This window comes from Marmota flaviventris, assembly GCF_047511675.1.
Source record: "Marmota flaviventris isolate mMarFla1 chromosome 17 unlocalized genomic scaffold, mMarFla1.hap1 SUPER_17_unloc_1, whole genome shotgun sequence".
Lineage (NCBI taxonomy): Eukaryota > Metazoa > Chordata > Mammalia > Rodentia > Sciuridae > Marmota > Marmota flaviventris.
Genome location: NW_027287693.1, coordinates 228,101 through 242,894, shown reverse-complemented (window position 1 = coordinate 242,894; position 14,794 = coordinate 228,101). Strand labels below are relative to the sequence as shown.

Genomic DNA, 14,794 nt, shown 5'->3' with positions numbered 1-14,794 from the left:
GGGTCTATGCGTTCTTCATCCTCCTCAGTGAGAGAAGGGGCGTCTCTGGCGCTCTCCTCAGCGTGCTCCTTAGCAGGACTGTTTGTGGTGGACAGGCCTCGTCCAAACTGCTAGTTGCACCAGGGGTGGGCAAGGTGGTATGGGCAGGGGCTGGGGAGCAGAATCTGCCCTCACCTGCAGACCCAGGGAGCCACTTGATGCCAGACTAGGGAGGGTCTCAGCAGCCGTCCAGGCCAAAGAGAGTCCTGGTGGTCATCTAGGCCAGGGACTTCTGAAGGGGTGGATTGTGGCACTGGCTTTTCTAGACATCCCAACTGCTCTGGATTCAGACTTGAGGGCCTCATGTGTCCTTCAAGCGTGTGTCCTTTGTGTTAAATTTCCCAAATGGTCCCAATACGAGTTCCATTTCTAGAGCCACAAGAAGATAGCCAGAAGGTGAGAAAGTCGATACCCAGGGAGTGGAGGTGACTCATCTAAGCTCCTGGAGAAAAGAAGTGACAAAGCCCGAGTCCCCATACCCTGATTACCACATGCCCGTTTCTCTGCGGACCCCCACCCCTCCTCCTAGAGCCTGGCCCCCCTCCCTTCCTTCTGTCCTCAGCCTTCAGCATGGAACCTGAGTCCTACCCACAAGTCTAGCCCTACTCTCTTCTGAGCAAAAGATTGGCCCTCTCTGTTGACAGTAGCGTACAAAGGACGAGCCTAGTAAACAGGAACTTGTGCAACCAGACCCAGGCCTCCTCCACCCCTGCATTTCTAGCTACTCCCCAGTTATCCTGCCTCCTGCCCCCAGTTCTGAAGGCACCGGCCCACGCACTGCTGTGATGTCACTGTTCCCATTTGCCTGGAGAAATATGTCGGGCCCCGTTCCTGTGCATGAACTTTCCAAATAAACCTGTAAGAAGAAACCATTATTATCCCCATTGAGACGAGGCTCAGAGGTTAAGCAACTCAAAGAAGCCACACACTAGTGTTCAGAGGAGCTGGGGCTGGGACACAGCACCCTGGCCCCAGGGCCCACTCAGAACCATTGCACACCAGGGTGGACCCCTCCTGGCAAATCTCACCGTCCCCTTTCCAGGTTCAGCTGAAACGTCACACTAAAACCCAAGGAGTCCGCCCTCAGCCTTTGGTATTCGCACTAGTGATGGTCCTTGCAGTCTGTGCTCAGCTGTTGGTTGGTATGTGTTGTCCTCCCTGGGCCCGCGCCCTGGAGGACAGCTCTGTGCAGCTGTGTCCCCTCCAGCCTGACTGTGCAGGGGCTGTAAACAGTGGACCCTCCAAAGGCATACTCAGAGGGAATGAATGAAGGAAGGAAGGAGCTTGTCACTGAACTACAGCTGTCACTGCATTCCAAATGTGCAATGGTGCCCATCGGCACATACACTGGCCACCTGTGTGACTTCTGTGTGTCCCCTAACCTCTTCATACTGAGTGAGGTTACAACTCTCCTTCTCAGTGGGGTGCAGTGGCGCATGCCAGTAATCCCAGTGGCTCAGGAAGCTGAAGCAGGAGTATCGTGAGTTCAAAACCTGCCTCAGCAACTTAGCGAGGCCTAAGAAATTTAGCAAGAGCCTGTCTTTTTTTTTTTAAAGACATATTTTTTTAAAAATACTTTTTAGAATATTTTTTTTAATTGTAGTTGAACACAATACCTTTAATTCATTAATTTATTTTATGTGGTGCTGAGGATCAAGCCCAGTGCCTCACACGTGCCAGGTGAGTGCTCTACCGCTGAGCCAAATCTTCATCTTGTCGGATTAGGTCCTGATTTCCTTAATAAGACTCCTATATAGACAGAAATAAAATCAAGAATCACTAAATGAGATGGATTCAAACAAAAAAGCTTCTCAGCAAAAGAAACAATCAGTGAGGTGAAAAGAGCCTACAGAATGGGAGCAAATTTTTACCACATGCACATCAGACACAGCACTAATCTCCAGGAGATAAAGAACTCAAAAAACTTAACACCAAAAAATCAAATAACCCAATCAATAAATGGGCCAAGAAACTGAACAGACACTTCTCAGAAGATGATACACAATTAATCAACAAATATAGGAAAAAAGGTTCAACATCTCTAGCAATTAGAGAAATGCAAATCAAAACTAAGATTTCATCTCACTCAACTCAGAATGGCAGCTATTAAGACTACAAACAACAAAAAGTGTTGGTGAGGATGTGGGGGAAAATGGCACACTCTTACATTGCTGGTAGGACTGCAAATTGGTGCAACCAATCTGGAAAGCAGTATGGAGAATCTTTGGAAAACTTGGAATGGAATCACCATTTGACCCAGATATCCCACTCCTCAGTTTATATCCACAGGACTTAAAAACAGCATATACAGAGTCACAGCCACATCAATGTTTATAGCAGCTCAATTCACAATAGCTAAATTGTGGAACCAACCTAGATGCCTTTCAATAGATGAATGGATAAAGAAAACGTGGTATATACATACACGATGGAATATTATTCAGCATTAAAAGAGAATAAAATCGTGGCATTTGCAGGTAAATGGATGGAGCTGGAGAACATCATGCTAAGTGAAGTAAGCCAATCCCCCCCCCCCAAACCAAAGGCCGAATGTGCTCTCTGATATGAGGATGCTGATTCATAATGGGGATGGGTGGGGGAGCATGGGAAGAATGGAGGAACTTTCAATAGGGCAAAGGGGAGGGAGGGGAAGGGAGGGAGTGGGGGGGGTAGGAAAGATGGTGGAATGAGATGGACATCATTACCCTAAGGACATGTATGAAGACACAAATGGAGTGACTCTACTTTGTGTACAACCAGAGACATGAAATATTGTGCTCTATATGTGTACTAGGAATTGAAATGCATTCTGCTGTCATGTCTAACAAATCAGAATAAATAAATAAATTTTAAAAAGATCCTGTCTTAAAAATAAAAAGGAGTAGGTATGTGGCTCAGTGGTTAAGCTGAGTTCAATCCCTGGTACAAAAACAAAACCAAATTAACAACAAAAAACAGATTTCCTCCTCTCCAGCATAATCCCGCACACCACCAGGCGTTGGGTACCGTAGAACAAAATGCTGACCTTGATGGAGGGCTTCCTGCCCTCTGGAAGTTTCCAGGCAGGGGTGTGTGTATGAGGAGGACTAGGAAACTGCCACAGTATGAGACGCCTGCTGCTGGTGGGATGGTGGGGGGACAGGGAAGGGGACGGGTCACTTCAGGAGCTTGGGGGTCACAGCCTGCAGGGTCTCCACCACATGAAGCCAGAAACAGGCTCCAGGCAGAAGGGCCGGTGAAGTTCCAGGATCCATGCAGAACAGGACAGTGAGCCAGGCTGTGTGGCCAGAGCCCTGTGGCCACGCTGGGCAGGACTCTATGAGCAGAGCCGACGTTTGCACTTCACCCCAGCACAGCAGGCCAAGTTGTCAGGCTCAGCAGCACACAGAGAAGCTGGCAATGGCCGCTGCTGCGACATCCTTGGGCACCCTCAGGCTGCCTGTTGCTGCGCGAGGCACGATGGCTCTTTTACATGGAGACTGAGCGGTACACCGGGGTGGGGGTGGGGGGCCCTAAGGAGAACTGAAGTGTGCAGCGGTAGGAAGAAATGGAGGAAGATTTTCCTGCCCCAGGAGGCGGGGCTTTGGATTCCCGGTGGGGGAGGGGTGCTGCGCATCCACGCTGTGGGCGGGGCCAGCGGGCCTGTGCGAGGACCCCAGAGGACCCTGCGCTCCTGTCGGCAGCAGCGCAAAGCCTGGCCTGGGTGTCAGCAGCACCAGCTTAGAAGGAAGAAGTCTAGGAAGCTGGCCCCTATAGGAAGGTGGTGGCATTGCCTTGGTCACCTGTGGACACCTCACAGTGGTCCAGGACCCAGGAGGAAAGGGGACCCGGTGCGAGAGGTGACAGCTTCCATACACTCTGCAGCTCTCAGGATGCTGTCCCCTGGAGCTTGTCTCACTTTTCCCACCATGACCTGCACCCCAGTGGGCTGTCAGTCCCCGAGGGCAGAGCTGTGCCCTGCTTGTCCCCGGGGTGTTAGGTACATGTAGGGTACTCCACAAGGGGCTTCAACCTTCCAACTTTCCTTTCCTTCTCCTCTCCCCTCCCTCCCTCTTACACATCACTTAACCCTTCAGATAGCTCAAAATTAGGTTAAAATCGGGGGAGCTTATTTTGAAATCAACAGGGAGAGATGTAGCAGGACCAAGTTTGCACTGGAGCTTATGAGAGGGAACAGAGCTCAGAAAGCCTCAGCTACTTGCCCAAGACCAAGCGTGGAGCTGAGATTTCACTCAGTGATGCCTGACTCCAGAGAGCATCCTATTCCTCCAGACAGGAAGGAAAACCAGGAAGGAAACTAGGAAGACTCAGTCCCAGAGGTGGATAAAACAACAAGTATTTCTGCACCTCTGTGGTGCTGAGAAAATGCCTTTTCCCCATGGGTCTCTGGCCATGGGGGAGCTGAGCTGAGCTGTGACTGAAGAGCAGGTGGCCGGGCAGGCGCCAATCCACCTGGTCAGCAAGGGGGAGGCAAGAGAGCCTGGAACCCATGGACACCACTGGAAGTGATGATTTTAAGATGGATCACACTGGTTGAAATCTGTCTGGTCTCTGTCTTCAGTAAAGTAGTACCTGTTTCAGAAAAGATGACTAATAAAAATAACTACCTTCAGGCACCTCCTAGCTTCTAAACATCGAATCAGGAGAAAAATTTTGTTTTCTGGGAAAACTGGTTATCTACATGTAGAAGAACGAAACTAGATCCGTCTCTCTCACCTGTACAATAGTCAACTCAGAATGGATCATGGACCTAGGAAGTAGACCAGAAACTTGGCAAATGCTAGAAGAAAACAGGGGAAATACTTTAATATAGAGGCTACAGCTATGACATCTTGAGTGGACTCAGGTAGTTCAGAAAGTAATAAGAAGAATCCGTAAATGGGATAGCATCACATTGAACAGCTTCTGCACAGCAAAAGAAACCACAGCGTGAAGAGATAGCCTAACAGAATGGGAGAAGATTCTTGCCGGCGACTTCTCAGACAGAGGGTTACTATCCTGTATACATAAAGAACACAAACAAATTCAACACCCAAACAACAGCCCAGTCAAGTAATGGCGGATGAACAGACCCTTCTCAGAAGAAGAAAATTCAGATGGTCAACAATTTTATGAAAATACTCAGCATCTTTGGCCATCAGGGAAATTAAAATAACAACTACACTGAGATTCCATCAGAACAGCAGTCATCAAGAATACAAACAATAATAAATGCTGGTGACGATGTGGGGAAAGGGGTTAGACACTGTAGGAACGTAAATTGGTAGAGCCACTATAGAAATCAATATGGAGGTGCCTCAAAAAAACTAAAAATAGAACTACCACATGATCCACCTTTACCACTACTAGGTATTTATCCAGAAGAATTAAAGTCAGCATAATATATATAATATATCCTCATGATTATAGTACCACAATTCACAATAGCCAAGTTATAGAACCAGTCTAGGTATCAACAGATGAATGGATAAAGAAAATGTCACACACACACACACACACACACACACACACACACGTACACTGGAGTATTATTCAGCCATAAAGAAGAATGAAGTTGAGTCATTTGAAGGAAAATGGATGGAACTGGAGAGCATTAAGTTAAGCAAAATAAGTCAGACATAGAACAACAAATATCATATTTTTCTCTCAAATTGGAAGCTAGAAAGGAAAAAAATGACATCATGAAGGTAAAAAGAAGGTAGAGGAAGGGGATCAAGGGAGGGAGGGGGAGGGTAAGGGAAGCTATCAGGGAGTGAAATTGATCAAATTCTGTTATATGCCTGTATGATCATTCCCCAAGGAAACCCGCTATTCTGTATAATTAACATGCACCAATAAAAAAGGAAAGATTTATTTATACGAGTCATGATGTTTATCCTGAGGGTGTTTCCTGCACAGGCATCCTTCCTAGGTCATTTCGTCCCGGCTCACACAATGTGGCAAATATCTTAGGGAGTTATCACTTGGTCCTGGCCCTTGGGCTAGGGCCTAGAGATGAAGTCCCTGCCGTCGATGGCCACGTTGGAGTGGGGAGATGCCTGTGTGGCCCATGAAGCTGCTGTGTGGTCAGAGCCTGCAGTAAGTCCCCTCCAGGTACCAAGGGGGCCTCGGGAGGAAAGGCATGACTAAGTCTTGCTGGTCCTTCTTCCTGTGTGGGGCTGGTGGTGGCCACAGAAAGGGGGAGGAGGGGAAATGAGCTGTTGGAGGGGCAGCCCCAAGAGGAGGGGGAGGGCAAAGAATTTCCTGGGTGACCACACTGTTCCCTCTCCATTTGTCAAGTCTAAGGGACCCATAGTTACATTTGGCCAATCAACTCCCCTCTTCCCAGAGATGCCGGGGTAATGGAATAAAACTCCATCCATCTCCAGGGACCAAGGGAACAAACAGGAGAGGGACAACAGTGATCTCAACTACTTCTACTATTTTGGGGGTGACAGAAAACCCCCCAAATGGCTCCTGGTTCAGCAGAAGTAATGAGCTGAACATATTCTCAGGGACAGGTGCACTTGGAGGTCAGATGGCCAGGGCTCAAGTCCTACCACCCTGTCTCTGCAACCCATTCTCAATAGGAGCAAGTGACTTTCCTTTCTGAGGGTCATTTTGATCCAGGATACTATGAAGAACTCATGGCAGATGCACAATTCTTTCCTTCTGGTGCCGAGAGAATCACTTGGAGTTTTCTTTCTCTAGCATGAACAGGCACATGCATTTTTCATTCTGATTGTGACATGGGGCCAAGACTTTCACACCTTGGCAAAAGCTCTCAGAAAAATATAAGAGCCACCATTGCTGATGGTCTTGAAGGACACTTTCAACCCAGCCATGCCAGAGCATCAAGGAGGGCTGCAGGAATATAAGACCTTCCTGTAGTGACCCAGGCACAGGGACATTCAAAGCAGGAGGAGATCCTGTTGGTGTGGGAAAGCACAAGCAACTTGGTGGAGACAGTGGTATTGGAAACGGACGGGGTGTTCCCAGAGGGAGAGAGAGAGAGGTCACAACGGGATGAAAGAATCCACTGAGACCTAACAAAAAGCACCATAAGTGTCCAGTGGGTTGCTTGCACATCACCCAATGGACGGTGGGGAGCCACTGCAGGGGTCTGAGCTGGCAAGTTCACGATCAAATAGACCTGTCCAGCCACCCCTCTACAACTCTATCATGCACCTGGGCCTCATGTTCCACACGTACGTTTGACTCAGCTACCTTTTCCTGAGCACCTGTGGATGGGATCATGAGGAATACACAGGTGCATGGGGCTATGTGCTGTGTCTTCCAAGCAATGGATTTAATGTCTGAACTGGCCCCTCGGAAGTCACATCTCTCTTTAGCCATTCCCCGTTACACCCCCACAGTCCAGCTTTGCCTCTGGACTTGGAATGAAGTGTGCTCCTGTGTTCCTTGAGGTCCTTGCAGAAACCCCTTCCCCTCCCTAGCACGGCCCTCCCCACACCAGCCTGCAGGAGACCTTGCCTAAAGATCACTCTCGGACACTACAGGGTGAGGTGGCTTCTTGCCCTCCTCAGGGCTCAGGTCATGCCCTCTCTGTTGCAGTCCTTACACTGCATGGCTTTATCTTGTTTGTCTATGCATTGAGGCACAATAGCTCAGCTCAGGCCCTGCATCTCCTTGGGAGCTGTCTTCCCTGGGGCTAAGGAAAGACCCAGAACAGGGTAAGCAGAGTAAGTGCTGAGGACTAAGAAAATAGAAATACCAAATACCCGGGGGCCAGGCACTGGCCACAGAGACTCTTCTTTCGTTCTTAGGTCCCTCTGTGTGATATGCATTCTTATTGCCATCTTGGATGGCTCTGTGACTTGGGCAAGGGCAGGCCACCGTGAGTTTGCAGAACAGAGATTCCAAGGCAAGCCTGTGTTTCTGCACAGGCCCAGAACACTTCTGCTCCATCCTGCTCCACGGGTCATGCGTGGCAGCAGGCTGGGATGGAACTGTGTGGGCTAGAGAAGCCACACACAGGCCACTTCCTCTCACTCACCTTTCTTGACTTCCCACTCAGCCAGGAGAGCTTCTTCGAGATCTTTATCTTGGCTCCTGCACTTGGGGAAGTTCCCGAGGCCAACCAGCACCCAAACATACCTCGAATGTCATCTAGGAGAGATGAGGAAAGGATTTTTCCATGTGGTCACTGGGTGTGAGTAACTGTCCCTGTCCCTGTGACTCCCACCTCCTCCCCTTGTCCTGGGAAACCCCACCCCAGGTCTTCAGATAAAAGCTCTAGGCACCGAGGATGAGACCAGAGAGAGCCCTTGGCTTCACCCAACACACCGAGGCTGCTCCAAAGAGGTGGGAGCCAAACATCCGAGATGAAACTGACCTCCGTGGTGCTGGTGTGCCTGCTGCTGGCTGCAACATGGCCACAAGACGTGGACAGCAAGAGCAGTAAGTGTGGTCCGAGTCCCTTGGCTTACCCCCGGGGAGGGCAGGCAGGCAGGCAGTCAGGTGCTCTGGAGGTTTGGGCAGGACTCACCTTGAACTCACCCACTCTGTCTGCCTTCCTCCTACCTGAAGAGGAGGAATGGGGGATTCCAGTGGGCTGGGGGCAGAGCTGGCCAGTAGGACCATGAACCAGGAGCAAACATGGAGAGCTTTGAAGTTGCCAGCTTCAGCCTGAGGAGGCTCTGTCTAGTCCAGACCCTGCAGGCAGTTGGAGGAATTGCAAGATTTTTAAGTCAAGCTGGGAGCCCTGAGGACCAGAGGAGGAGCCGGGTCTTGCCTTGGGTCTTGCCTCCACAGTGTGTTAGATCATGGGCAGAATCTGCAAGTAGGACCAAAGTTCGAGCCGTTTAATAGTTGGCTAACGTTGAGCAAGTCTTGGGCCCTTTAATTCTCAGATGGATTTCTCTCTTGGTAAAAATGGAGTTTGGTAATGCATACCCTCCAAGGTTGGAGGAATATCCATCTAGTAATAGACATGAAAGGTTTTTTTTTTGTTTTTTAACTAGGAGGAAGGAGCCAATATTGGAATGCAAAGTTTTGGGGGCTGGGGAGTGGGTAGATGAAAGAGGAATGTAGAAACCAGCCGAGTAGGGGTGGAGCCTGGAACCAGCTAAGCATCAGGGGAGCAGGGGAGCTGGCTACTTCTTGGGAGCTCTTCCCTTCTCTTTTTGAGCTCATCTGGCTCCTGGTCTGTGTACTCCGAACCACAGTGTCCTGTGTGCATTGGGCTGACTGATCCCCCAGGTTATGAGGTCTAGAACCCTGGGGACAGAACCATACACTTGGGCTGGAATGTCAAAATAAATGAACCATTAGAAACCAAGGCCTAAAGTCTTTTTTTAATGGAGGAAAGTCTGAGCCAGGCCTGGGTTCCTTCTCACAACTGCCAGCTAGTTTGCAGGGAGCTCCGATCTGAACCCATCTTCTGACTCTTCACCTAACCCCACACCTGGGTGGCTGCTGAGACCAGGCTGTGCTGGAGCCCTCTGGGTGGTCCCCAAGCCTGGGGCTGTCCTGGGAGGGGCTTTGTGGGTGAGAGGCTGAGAGAGAGGGATGCAAGGTGTCTTCTGTGCTTGTCTCCTAGTGCACGTGTCTTCCTCCCGATGCTGCTTCTCATTTGCGCAGAAAAGGATTTCCCAGAAGACAATCCAGTGTTACAGAGAAACCAGCTCCACCTGCGCTTACCAGGCTGCAATGTGAGTGATCACCTGCCGGGTCCTTCCCCTCCAGAGGGAATGTGGTCGGCAGGAATGACAAGAGCAGACACGAGATGGCGCTGTTCCACAAGAATAAGCTTTGTAAATCCGGAGAGCGAGGCCCCCCCAAAACTCGCATGCAGAGCCGCACTTGGGCGCTAGGGGGCGCGCGGAGCTGCGCAGCAGGTGCCAGGAACTCCTGCAGCGACTTGTTTCTGGCAAGTCCAAGGTGCCAATGACTATATCCCAGTATTGTATGCCCGGAGGAAGGGATTGCTTAACACAAGCACCGGGATTATCATGTAGTGGAAAGAACAAGGTTGTGATGATTATTCATGCCTCTGCATTTGCCAACCTGTAGTTTGGGGACAGGGAGCTCCTCTGTACCACGTTATCAGGTGGCCTCTATATTGCTTTTGGGTGAAGGGGTTTCAGCATGATGGTTGCATCACACTTGACTGGGGTAACAGACACTGCTCAGCTTTCTAAGGCAGTTTCACGCATGTCATCTCTGCTAAACCCCAGAAGCACACATTTCTGTTATCAGGACGACTTAAGTTTCTGGAGGAAGAGATAGTTGTCTAAGTTCTCCCAGAGAGTAGAGGCAGAGCTGGGCTCTGGACTGGGCAATAGTCAAATTGGGAAGTGGGCAGATCAGAAAAGAACACACACACGAGTCCAGAGAATGAGTGAGGTCCTAGCCGGACAGGAGACACTAAAAGTTGAAGCAGAGAGATATTCAAGGATGCCATTTTTTTTTTCATCTAAGCTAATCCTCAGCGTGTCTCCAAAGTCTTCTGTTCCACTCATAATCTCTAGGAGAAGGGTCCAGGAAACTCTATCAATGAGCTCCTGATGCTCTGGATGCCCCCCCTCCTCCCATGAGCAAGCCACAGATCACAGTGACTTCATATATAAAGGGAAACAGCAAGGCCCAGAGAGAATACTCAGGGTCACCTGGGTGCGTGGAAGTGGAGAGGGGACTTGGGCACGGTAGCCAGTGGGTGACTCTGGCGACTCAGCCCTCTCCTGTGCTCTTTGTTCACAGTTTCAAGCTGAAGGGAGGCAGAGAGAGCTGTGCCTTGAAGACAGAGAGATGGGTTCAGGGTTACTTGGGAAAACTGAAACCTTGCCTGCTGGTGTGAAGATGAGCGGTTCTTGTCCATCCTGGCCTCTGGAGATCCCTGGGTTTCACTCGTCCCCCCAACTTCCAACTCAGAGGATGTGCTCAGTCTTGATAAGCTATGTGGTTGCACTTTATATATATATTTAAATTCTAGAAACTTCAAACTCCTGCTCTCCTGTGTTTCTTGGGGTTCACAAGGATTTCAGGGGGCACACTTGAGTCACACTGGGGGATGGAGGACAGAGGCTGGAGGGCTGGGGAGGAGGAGGGAGACCCCAGGGACCTGGCGCCAGGGGAAGTGACAGTTGTCAACAGGAACCAGCAAATAACTCAGTGCCTCCCAGCATGGCCTTTGCCTGGGGTGAGTTTTGACCCAGGCCTGCAGCTTCTCTGCCTCCAGGACCGGCAGCTGAAATGGAGGCAGAGTAGGGCAGCAAGGAGGGCCAGGCTGGGCCACACTGGGGTGCAGGACCCTCTCCCTCCCTTGCCCTGTCCAGAGAGTTTAGGTGGTGATGATATCTAATGACCTAAATAGGGGGCGTCTTATGAGACTGTCTTCCAGAAAAAGGGTGCCACCCCATTTTATAAATGAGACAACTAAGGGCTAGAGAGGGACGCCCAGCAGTTCAGGGCTAGATCTGGCATTAGAGTCCAGAGATCCTGGGCCTGAGCTCTCTCTATCTACCTGGTGTCCCAAGTCGGCAGTGTGCACAGGGACCTGTCTCCGCTGCTCCAGGGATAGGCCCTACACACCTGTTCACAGGACCCTCCCGTCGCTAGGAAAGTCCTGGTGGAGGTATGACTTGGGGGCTAGATCTGATAGACATGCCATCGTAGCTCATCTGGAGGAGTGAGATAGTCTTGGGAAGAGCAGAGGAACCTGGATGGTCATGTAGGAAGAGGAGGCCCCGTCCCTTTAAGAGGGACAGTCATAAGTTCCAATTTGTGTAAAGTGTGATTTGAGAACAGTGAAGGTGGGGAGTGAATTCTGGGTCTCAGGATTGGCATCCCTTTTCTGGCCAGCGTGATGGCTTCGGGGAGAAGATCTAATGCCCTGAGTCTCAGGCCTTCTCCCTCTTTCTCCAGCACGCGACATGTCACCCGTCTGGCGGGATCTTAATCCCCCTGCTCCTCCATCCATGAGGCCCTGCTTTGGGCCCTGCTTCTTCCTGCCTGGCCTGAGGCAGTAGATCGCTCTCCGCCTTCCCCTCCCAATTCTATCCCACCCACAGCCCCTGGTGTCTACCCTCTCCTCTCCTGTCCCTCCTGGTGGCCCCAAACTTTCCTGTCTTCCTCTCGTCCTCGGAACTGAGTCTAACTGGTTCCCGACATTCTCATTCCTCTACAATCCAGGCTCAGTCTTCCTTTCTAAAGGTCTCTAGCTCCTACAGTCTGGATTTCAACTCCGACCTTGTAAGGAGGCTCCCTCCAGGGCCCTCGACTCCCCCCACCCCACCCCATGGCCTGGTTCCCTGGGGAGGGTAGTCAGGTGCACATACAGGCTGTATCGCTCACACCAGGCTTGGAGCTGGAGACATGGGGTTGGGGAGAGCAGTCAAAGGACATCTGTAGTCGATCCAGGGAGAGCCTTTGGTCAGGAGTGGGAGTTTCTGAGAAGGGTACAGCAGGCGGGCATAAACAGTATATATGGCTGATGGACAGTGGGCCAGAGGAGCAGACGTTGGAGTCCAGAGCCATTGTTCTAGAATAGCCTGGACTGCTGAGGTAGACCCTCCCTGACACTTGGAGGAGCCTAGGTGAGCCACACAGCCAGGGCTTCTGAACATGGCATTCCCTATAGCAAGCTCTGCCATCTACTCCCACCTTGGAGCGCCCCATACCTGCTGGATTTTAAATAAAATATATTTTCTGCAAAAAATTCAGGGGTCTTCCTAATGCATTCATCTTTGCACAGCAACCTAATTTAGCAAAGCTCACATTCACAAGGAAGTCTTCCCCCTAAGTTGCAGGGTCCCTTTGTGATTTCCACAGTCACCCGCTTTATCCCTGCAAGCCAGAGAGAAACCCTCCCAGGGTATGAGGCTCCCCCTGAGGCTCACAGTCAAGAATCAAGCTCAACACCTTGCTTTAACAAAAAAAAGAGATCATTGAGGCTGGGGTTGTGGCTCAGTGGTAGAGCACTTGCCTAGCATGTGTGAGGCCCTGGGTTCAAACCCCAGTACTGAAAAATAAGAACTAAAAATAAATATTCAATATAAAATCCAAACCAGTAACAATTTTAATAATATTATTACATAAGACATAGTGTGTTTGTGATACAAAACAGAAAGAATTCCATTGGAAAATCAGAGCAAAGTTATTCTAAAGGATGGTTGGGAAGTTGGGGGTGGGTGGGCAGGGGAGAGCTGAGCCCTCACACTCAGGGACTGAGGGCTTAGTCCAGGTCTTGCGCGGTGCAGTCCATGCCTGGCTTGTCCTTGGGCAGCACAGATCTCCTTGTTGTATGGCTCTGAAGCTGTGGATGGAGGGGGTAACACCGTGAGATGGAGGGCACGGCCCTGCAGCTGACTCCTAGGGGCCAACAGCACCTGGCCCAGCTGCAGCAGGTAAAGAGCCACCCTGAGACAGGAGCAAGGGGCTCTGTGGACAGAAGGGATCTCTGGAGGCAGCTGCTACTCTTGCTGGTCTGGTGGAACTTTCTTGGTGCTTCTAAGGCAACTTTGAGGGTGCGGGCTAGTGCCCAAACAGGGGTGGGGCCCTTATAGGAAGTTACTGGCCCTCTTTGGGCATGTGTGCACAGTCATAAAGAGGCTCAGATGTTATCCTCTGAGTGTTGGATCCCCATCAGCCTGGCATCTGCCTGAACTTTGGGTGGGGCACAAGGGGGCAGAGAGAACAAGATGAGCAGGTCATTTCTACCCACACAACTGCCTCCCAGGGAAAGTTCTCACTGATGAGCTGATGGCTTTGTAGCCGTCCAGGGGTTCTTCCTGCTGGTAACAGCTTGTGTTCCGGGTATGGATCCTATCTAGAAGCGAAACCACCAATAACAAGATTTTGGGGGTGTGCAAGGTTTCTCTGGGCTTGGATGAGTCAGGAACGGTCCGTGGGGAAGGCAAAGCATAGAGAGGCAGAAGCAGATCTGGCCCCTGCCAAGTTCAGAGCTCCTGCCCTGGTTCCCAGGGTGGGAAGGGCCTATCACATGCAGCTCGAGGATTCAAACTGGTTCTCTTGGCTGCAAGGTTGGAAGGTGTTACAGCCATCTGAGGGATGCCAGGGGCACAGCCAGTGGGCAGGTCCTGGCTCCAGATCTGCAGTGTTTGGAATGACTGGGAAGCAAAGCAGAAGCCATGGGTTTGGAGTGGGCAGCTGAGGTATGACTCTTTCTTTGGGGTGGTCTGGAGGTGGATGGGTCCCTCCGGTATCCAGCCTGGGCTTCAGCTTTCTGACTTTAAAATGAGATGTTAAAGTGAAGCTCTGGGGAGCCGTGCCACTCTGGGGGGCTTTGAATTGGAGCACTTTGGCTCAGGGCTTTCTAGAACGAGAGAGCAATGGAAAGAAAGAGAGGGAAGGCGGGAGAGAGTACGGCCTTACGTGGCGGAGCAAGCGCCTGGGGGCTGACAGTGGTTGCCCTGAGCAACAGGTCCAGAGGGCTTTGTGGTGGCCTTCATGGTGCCTGGGGACTGCAGCCGGGTTGTTCTTGGCCCCTGCTCTGGCTGCTCTGCCTGCCTTTCATAGGGAGCAGAGGGGTGGGAGAGCTCAGATACCTTGCCTGGGCTAGGTCATGGTGACCGCATGAGGAAAGGGCCGGAGCTGGGTGTCCATGACCCAGGAAATGCAAGAGGGAAGCTGGCATTGTGGGCAGGCCAGGCAGCAGGGGCTCTGGAGGCTCCTAGCCTTACAGGTGCAGGGGGCAAAGTGGAAGGAGAGCACAGATGTACTGCCCAGGCTGGCTGCAGGAGCCACCCAACGACTCTTCTGGGCTTGCTTTCCTCCAACACGATAAAGAAAGCAA

The 14,794-nt window shown here is 51.0% G+C and overlaps 2 protein-coding genes across 2 annotated transcripts in view; both read left to right on the top strand.

Annotated features, from left to right (window-relative positions):
- The window catches only part of LOC114082774 (E3 ubiquitin-protein ligase rififylin), a 786,130-nt gene that overhangs the window by 624,470 nt on the left and 146,866 nt on the right, over positions 1-14,794 (top strand). The gene's annotated exons all lie outside the window — the stretch shown is intronic.
- LOC139703714 (C-C motif chemokine 1-like) lies at positions 8,264-10,898 on the top strand. Its single transcript, XM_071607161.1, has 3 exons — positions 8,264-8,439; positions 9,581-9,692; positions 10,741-10,898. The coding sequence occupies exons 1-3, from the start codon at positions 8,364-8,366 to the stop codon at positions 10,835-10,837; spliced, it is 285 nt and encodes a 94-aa protein (XP_071463262.1). The 5' UTR covers positions 8,264-8,363; the 3' UTR covers positions 10,838-10,898.

What these genes read in the sequence shown, in the direction of transcription:
- LOC139703714 (XM_071607161.1), top strand. Translation starts at nt 8,364, where the DNA reads ATGAAACTGACCTCCGTGGTGCTGGTGTGCCTGCTGCTGGCTGCAACA. An exon ending in AGACGTGGACAGCAAGAGCA is followed by an intron (nt 8,440 to 9,580) that starts GTAAGTGTGGTC and finishes CTTGTCTCCTAG; the next exon opens with TGCACGTGTCTTCCTCCCGA. An exon ending in TGCGCTTACCAGGCTGCAAT is followed by an intron (nt 9,693 to 10,740) that starts GTGAGTGATCAC and finishes CTTTGTTCACAG; the next exon opens with TTTCAAGCTGAAGGGAGGCA.